The 8,459-nt window shown below is 42.0% G+C and overlaps 1 protein-coding gene across 1 annotated transcript in view; it reads left to right on the top strand.

Moving 5' to 3' along the window:
* The first annotated feature begins 224 nt into the window (after positions 1-224).
* Positions 225-8,459, top strand: part of LAMC1 (laminin subunit gamma 1) — a 126,542-nt gene continuing 118,307 nt past the window's right edge. The window contains exon 1 of the mRNA XM_039252980.1: positions 225-733. Coding sequence (XP_039108911.1) covers positions 319-733 — 415 coding nt within the window. The 5' untranslated portion in view covers positions 225-318. The remainder of the gene's footprint in view (positions 734-8,459) is intronic.

The raw sequence follows: 8,459 nt of genomic DNA, 5'->3' as shown, positions 1-8,459 counted from the left end.
CTCCTTCCTTCTCGGGGGCGCGCACTCGGGCCCGCGCTCGGAAGTCGGGGGTCGGCGCTGAGTGCGGGCTGTGTCCCGGGTGGGTGAGGGAGGCGCGGAGGCGGCGCGCGGGGCAGTGGTCGGCGAGCCGCGCGGTCCTCGCCAGCGGCGCCCACTGGCCGCTCTCCCCAGTACGAGCCGCCGCCACCGCCCGCCCCGGGAGTCCGGCCCCTGGGCCCCGAGGCTCAGCCCGCGGAGCGGCCTCCTGGGGACGCCGCTGGGCGAGAGGAACGCGCCCGCGCCCTTGCCTTCGCCGTGGCCCAGCGCGCGGGCGGCGGGATGAGGGGCAGCGAGCGGGCCGCGCCGGCGCTGCGGCCCCGGGGGCGGCTCTGGCCGGTGCTGGCGGTGCTGGCGGCCGCCGCGGCCGGCTGTGCCCGGGCAGCCATGGACGAGTGCACGGACGAGGGCGGGCGGCCGCAGCGCTGCATGCCCGAGTTCGTCAATGCCGCCTTCAACGTGACCGTGGTGGCCACCAACACGTGCGGGGCTCCGCCCGAGGAGTACTGTGTGCAGACCGGGGTGACCGGGGTCACCAAGTCCTGTCACCTGTGCGACGCCGGGCAGCCCCACCTGCAGCACGGGGCAGCCTTCCTGACCGACTACAACAACCAGGCCGACACCACCTGGTGGCAAAGCCAGACCATGCTGGCCGGGGTGCAGTACCCCAACTCCATCAACCTCACGCTGCACCTGGGTAAGCGGTGACAGCCCTGTTCCTATTACTGCTCGCCGGCAGCCCAGCTCCCCGGTCCTCTCCAACCCCTGGCGCAGCCTGCGGGGCCCAAACAGCTGCGGGCCGGCTCTGTGCGTCCCAGCATGGGCCACACAGCATTCCCTCCTCCAACTTCTGAACTAGAGCTAGCAGTTAACATTCCGCGAGGGCCGAGATGTTTCGCGCTAGCATCTGTTTGCTTTTCTGTACTTTCTAACTTAACCGGATTCCCGCTCGCTTGATGATTCGCCATTTGGGCTGTTCTGTCCCTCTTTTTTGAAGCGTTAATCAGAAACCCCTATTCTCGCTTCTCTCCCTCCTAGCAGGGTCACCACAGCGCATTCTTGGATCAGAGATGGGAAAGTCCACCTTGAACACTTTTATCTTGTTTAAATACTCCTCTCCCCGGGACTGAGCCTGATTGCTGTTTGCTCTACTGAATAAGCTGCAGAGGAAAGGGTCTCTAGTGAAGGGAATTTGAGGGAAGCAAATGTCTTTACTACCGGTATGGCCTACGTGTAATTAAAATAGAAATTCACTTATTGTTCTTCAGAGTTGTTCAGCATTAATTAAGGACCACAAAGCTGTTTCACTGTTAATCCTGGTACAGAGAAAACAAAAGAAAGTGTGCACTCGCTGTTAATTTCTGGCTCAGATTGGTCCCTGGGTAAAAAAAAGCTCTTTACTGTCTTTCCTTTTACTTTGAGTCAAAACAAGTGTAGATACCTTTAGAACTCAGGAAAAGGATGTATAGAAAACTTTATTGCTCGGTAGTGGATGAAGATGGACATGTTTATACTAAGGTATCAAAGTCATGTTTGATCTAAGTTTTTCTTCATCGCTGAAATATGGAAACAAGCAGAATGATTCATTATTGTGTTTAACAGTAAAATATGCTTGAGAAATTGGCAGAGATATTGACATTCTGATTTGTAGAGCTTCAATCCCCATTGCATTGAAAGAATTGATTTTACTGGTCTCTTGTAATGAACTTCTAGAGAGAACATAGGGCCCAAGTAGCTCTTTTGGTCACGATTTTGCATTTTTCTTTCCACTGCTCTCTGGTACATTAAACTTTACGTAAGCGTCAAGATTCCAGAGAAGGAATATAACCTACAAAAAGTGCTTTGAAAAGCAGTCAGATTACTGTGTGTAGTAAGTTTTAAAAAAGGAGTGTTTAGCACTATTTTATTTCTAGACAAGTTGTTAGGAATATGAACTTTGGGAAAATGAGTTCATAAAGTGAAACTCTGAGGCACCTGTTTTTCAGAGATGGAAGAAGCGAACTGTACTTCAGTGTTTTAAAGGTATTGGAAATGCATAGAACCAGCAGAATCTTGGAAGAAATGCCTTCTAGGACACAGCAAGTGATCTAGCGTCTTCTAAAATTTGTGGGCATGACAGCTATATTCTCTTATGTGCTATATCTTTTTAAGCAAATATAATTTGACCAAATTATTTTTACTTATTTATTTTTAAGTTTATTTCTTGATTTTGTGGGGGCAGGGAGAGGGAGAGAGAGAATCCCACATAGGGTCCGTGCTTTTAGTGCAGAACCTGATGTGAAACTCATACCTGAGAACCACGAGATCATGACCTGAGCCCAAACCGAGTCGGACGCTTAACTGACTGAGCCACCCAAGTGCCCCTATATCCAATTATTTTTGTTGAAATTTTAACTTACTAAAGTTTCTGTGTTGTATTTTGAATGCCTACAAAGTCTTATTTAGCTATTTTTAAATACTAAAGATTTCAAAGCAAAAGCATTAACTTGATGTCTCAAAATGCCTGAGATTCAGCTGAAAATTTCTGAATAGGAATCTGTTATGTAGGTTAAAGCTGGGCTATCAATCTTGGCCTTCTGAGTTTTCTGCTGTGGGTACTGTGTAGCAAAAGGTTATTTCAGGTGATTGCAGAGGTATAGATTACTCCGAGATTACTTCTCTGTTACAAAGGTAATGTCATAGGTGAGATAGTAACAGTAAAGTTAGGTTGTTACTGTTGACGAGCATATATATTAATTTTGGGTCATGGTGATTTAAAGGTCAAAAGAAATCTTAGAGGTCACCTAGTTAGGACTCTTACAAGACTTTGTACTCTAAGAATGTTATATGCTTGGACTTGTTTTTGCTGAAAAGGTCTTCAGCTTTTGGTAATAATTCGTAGTAAATGAAGTTCATAAAACTATGGTTTCAAAAAAAGTTTAAAATAGCTTCCATATGAGTAGTGTGATTAACTGCAAAAACATTTACTTGAAACTTTTTAGGTAGACGATTTCTAAAAATTTGACTAGAACTTATTGTACTTTTTCTTGGATCAGAAATGATGTCCTGGAGGAAGTTGCGTGTGATGGAAAAGGTGGAAAAGGGGAGGGAGATTTGTGTGTATTAGGGTTGATGTCTCAGTCCCCCACCGCCCCTCCCTCCCTCTTCCTCTCTCTCCCTCTCCTCCAATCTCCTTTCCCCTGCTCCTTTTTAAATGACAAGGATATATGTACACATGCAGGTTCTGATTGATAATTTATAGTCAGGGCTTTATGTAACATTGTGTGTTTTCATGTTCAGCCTATTCAGTCCCTAACTTCAGCTCTAGCTAGCTGTTTCCCATGAATTCAAGTACCATGACTGTTTGTGCATCTATTAAATCTCCCATCCAGTTCAAATTTCACATACCCTTAAGCAAGTGATGCATATTGTGCCTTGCCCTTACAGAGCCTGTGAAACTCGAAGTGAGCAGTGTGAAAGAAGCAGGGCTAGCCAACACTTTGCTCCTCTCCTTTTTGATGTTGAACTTAAACACAGTAAACTTTAAAATAAGCAGAATCAGACCGCACTTAAGTCACTATAAGAAACATATGTTTTGACATTAATCATAAGTCATTTTTTATTGTAAAAATTAAACATGACATAGTGAATTGAAACAGTTAAGGATAATGACTAGTGAGTCTCTTCCTCTTCAGTTGCTAAATGGTAGGAGACCACCGTTCACAATTTCTCATGTACCTTTCCAGAAACTTTTCATGCATACACATGTATCTATAAATTATATGTTACTCTTTTAATTGCTACTATGGGGGGGGTGGTTAAGGCATATTTTAACTGATGGCAGGGACCAATTAGATCATTGTACCATTATCATCACTTGTATAAAAGCCAGGAAAATCAGTGTTGATTCTGAAAGCAGCCATGTCTTAAGCACCATATACAGTAATCCACGGTGCAAAGTATCCTCAGATATAATCAGATAAAGTTGCTGTAGGAACAAGAATTGCATTTTCCGCCTATTGTGGAGAGAAATCTCAGCCAGACCCCCTTTTCTAAAAAGAATTCTTATTTTGCATTCAACTGCTGGATCTTCTTTCCTAACTTTCTATATGGATTATTTGGCTGCTGTTTAAAAGTTTGGCTTTTGCGTTTTATAAGTTATAATAAGTTTTATTGGTATCAGTGGGATAGTTGATAGTAAGATTATAGCTGAGGATTTGCCTTTTATTAAAGTCTTTTTAATTAACATGATAGTCATTGCAGATGGAAACTTGGCAGGCTGGGTCTTGATTTTGGAGGAAGCTTCCCCCTTTCTGAAAACAATTAGATTAAGGAAAGAGAGTGCCTATAAACCAACTCAATCAAAGTTTATGGAACTCCTAAAATTTACACCAAGACCAGATTTGTTTCCTACCTCCTTCTATAAGTTTTAGGACCAGTGATTAAATGGTTTTAATGGTTTTAGCTATATCTAAATATCCTTTTTGTGGGTCTAAATCAGAATAATTGATATATAAGGATATTCTATTTTATTCTGTTTCATCCTTTCAGTGTACATTTAAAATGTAACAAACAGCTGTTTTTTTGTTTTGTTTTTTCCCCAGGACATTGTTTGCCAGGTAGGTTCTAACTGTGTCTGGGAATAGTTCACTCTGGTGACTTCACTGTGGTATTTGTGTACCCTGAGGGGACACTATTTTAGTTTGTCTCACAAAGGCCTGATTTACATTTTGCAGGTTTCAACTTGAGAATTTAGGGAGCTCTCCTTTAATGGCCAGTGGTTGTTGAACAGTTTTATAAAGTTGCTGTTGGCTCTTTTCCTTTTCTACAATTCAGTGCTTTTTCTGTATATAATCTCCATGTTTCTAAAGCGTTCAGAGAAACAATTTACACATCAGGAGAGAAGTTGGAACTATAAGCAACCCCCCCCCCCCATTATTTTGTCACTGGCCACATTTGTGGGAGGGTTGGTTTGATTATTTCAATTCTAAATCCTTTTAGGAAGTTGGATATGCTTTCTGCTATGTGCTTCTCTCCCCCCCCCCCATTTCATACATTCTCATGTTACTGCCAAATAGTCTGCAAACATTTTTTAAATACCTAGTAAATACATAGCATGGTACCTGATAGAAAAGGTGTATAAGATTGAAAGTCCCATTTTCAGAAGTTTACACTCTGTTGTAATGACAATAGTAAATCGAGAGTGCCTTTATAATAGTTTATAGTTAATGAAACCACCAGTTTACTTTATCACTGATAAGATTCCCACAACTCAGTGAGGGCAAAGATGGATTCCGAGGTTGTGATTTGCCGAAAGTCATGGCGGAGAGGTAGGTTTTTGACTCCTTAGTCTAATGCACTGGCCCCTGCAGCTCTTAGCTTCTCTAACAGATCTCTCCAAAGAATGACTCGTTTATTCCAGGCCAGCTTTAAAATACAAGTTCATGTACACAGTGATTCAGAGATACCAAACTCTTTTGGTTTTCCTCCTTTTCCCTCTATTCTTTTTCACTTATGTTTTTGGATTCCTTTTTTTTTTTGTTTTCCATGTGACTCACTCTCCTTGAATGAATTCTCATTAATCTCAAGGCTTCCTTTACTGTTTGCAAATATCAGTTCTAAACTTGTATCTCTAAGCCAGCTCTCTCTCCAGTCCTGAAGACTTGTTGGACATGGTCAGTTGGTGATGTCCAGAGACCATGTCCAAAACTCTGTTCATTCCTCACTGTGTTGCCCAACTCAAAGTCAAATCTCAATGGACACACTACTGTTTAACCCTGAGGCTCTTGACCCAGTCTTTTGCCAGGTCTTCCATAAAAGATAACCAGGCTTGATAGGCTCTCATCAGTAAAATTACTTTGTTTGAAGAGCAGAGAGGATCCACTGCTGTACGCATGTCAGTTCTGGGCAACTATAACTCCACCCCTTTCTTTCCCACCCATCTTTAATACAGTCTGTCCAAGATTCCACTCTTACCTCTTATATCCAGCTGCTGTGTTTCTTGATTCTTCACCTTTATCTCTGCCTTATTGTAGCTTTCCATTGAATTTCACCTGGGTTGCTGCAATAGCTTTCTAACTAATTGGTGGCCTGTCTGCCTCCATTCTGCCCCTCTATTTCAGGCAGCCACAGTTTGGACTTAGTCATGGTTCTAAAATGCAAATCTGATGATGTCATTTCCCAGCTAAAATTCTTCAGTGGTTCCCCAAACCTTTAGGAGAAAGTCCAGACTCCTTGGGATAGTGTACAAGTGTACTTTAGGATCTGGGCTGGGTTTTTTTTTTTTAACCTCTAGGCTTATCTTTTGTCATTTTAAATGCTCACAGGACTGCTTCTTTGGTTTGGAATCTTCTCCCAGGTATCACCACCTTCAGGAATTCTTCCCCAGTTTCTCTGTTTTCTACCCTTTTCCATCCTTCTCTCAGGCGTGGATTAGGTGTTGCACTCACACCACCCTGTAGGTGTCTACCACAGCACTTATCATGTGGTATTATATGTTTCTTGTTTTGCCTGTTACCACTTCTTGACCATGAAGTCTTTGAAGGCAGGGTCAGGGACTTAGTCTTTTAATTCGTTTCAATGTAACTAACATTAGTTAATTGCTTGCCATTCCTCAGTACCATACAAATTCCTGGATGTACAGTGATTTATAGGACATTGCCGTGACTTCATGGAAGTTGTAGCTTGGATGTGGAGACCTATATCTCTAGACTGGGATGTTGGCAAATTACACCTGCTGGCCAAATCCACCCCAGGGTTGCCTCCTATCTTTGTATGCATCAGGCAAATATTTTAACTTTCTTTTTCATTCAAAAATCGAAAGAAGAATGACATTTTGTGACATGTGAAAATCATGAGATCCAAATTTTGGTACCCAAAAAGTTCTGTTGGAACACAGTGAATTTCTTTTTTTTAAAGTGTTTTATTTTGAGAGAGCACACATGGGGGAGGGATAGAGAGGAGGATAGAGGATCTAAAGCAGGCTCTGCACTAAGAGCAGTGAGCCTGATGTGGGGCTCGAACCTCAAGATCATGACCTGAGTCAAAGTCACACCTTCAATCACTTGGGCCGGCCAGGTGCCCCAGTGAATTTCATTTATTAATCTATTGTCTATGCCTGCTATTGTAAAGGCAGAGTTGAGTAATTGTAATGGATACTGTATGGCTAGTCTCTCAGAACCTAAAATACTTCCTATGTGGGCCTCTATAGCACATGCTTTGTGACTTCTGCCCTGGATCAATGCATTTGGTGCTTAATAAGTTCTAAGTGAAAAGGTGTGAGCACAGAGAGCATTCACTTACCATTTTGATGGAGGCTGGAATCTTTGTATCTCCAGTGCTTACCAACAGGTCTGGTGTAGTGTTCTGTAAAAGTATGTAAGGTAAGTGAATAAATGAATGTCTGAGTTATAAGAAGTCCCCAAACACTGTACATTAATTTAAATTCTTGTCAGCAATATGTTGGAGTTTGTGTTTATTTCTGTCAGTGTCATCTCTGTATTTTCTTGAGATGCCACTGTAATAGCTGATATTAAATGCAGTATATGGTTCTTTGATTTCTATAGCTTTAAAAGATGTACGAAGTTAGGTATGGAACTGACATGGAATTGAAAGATCTAGGATTGTCCTTTTTTTGAGTAAAAATTAGACTTTTATATGATTTGAAGCCATCTAGATAAATAGGTGTATAATTATATGAATAAGCTATCTTTTCAGATTTGAATCTTATATGTGAATATGTATTTCTGAAAATTGAACATTAATATTGTGTTTTCTTTAGAAATGGACTTAAACATTTTACTTTATTTATTTATTTATTTATTTTTTTTACAAATAGTTTATTGTCAAATTAGTTTCTACATAACACTCAGTGCTCATCCCCAAAGTGCCCTCCTCCATGCCCCTCCCCCCCTCCCCCCCACGTCCATCAGTCCTCAGTTTTTGTCAGCATTCAAGAGTCTCTCATGGTTTGCCTCTCTCCCTTTCCCCCACCATTTCCGCCCTTCTTCTCCCCCTTGTTCCTCCGTCAAGTTCCTCCTAATCCTCCTATACGTGCAAACATATGATATTTGTCCTTCTCTGCCTGACTTATTTCGCTCAGCATAACACCCTCAAGGTCCATCCATGTTGCTACACATGGCCAGATTTCATTGTTTCTCATTGCCATGTAGTATTCTATGGTATAGATAAACCACATCTTCTTGATCCATTCATCTGTTGATGGACACTTAGGCTCTTTCCAAAACATTTTACTTTAAAAGGTACTCACATGTCTACTGTTGTTAAGATACCTTCAAGAGTATCTTAAAAGGTAGTTGTAGGTAAAATTTACAATGAGATATCTTGTTAACTTGTGTATGATATCAGTTTTAGTTTCTTTAATTCATTGGGGTACCGTTAGAAGACAGGCATCCTGAAATGACCTGCAGATATTGAAGAACCGT

This window comes from Hyaena hyaena, unplaced genomic scaffold (assembly GCF_003009895.1).
Source record: "Hyaena hyaena isolate Hyena2069 unplaced genomic scaffold, ASM300989v1 scaffold_439, whole genome shotgun sequence".
Lineage (NCBI taxonomy): Eukaryota > Metazoa > Chordata > Mammalia > Carnivora > Hyaenidae > Hyaena > Hyaena hyaena.
The sequence above is the reverse complement of the archived record's forward strand: the minus strand, read 5'-3'. Positions and strand labels throughout refer to the sequence as shown.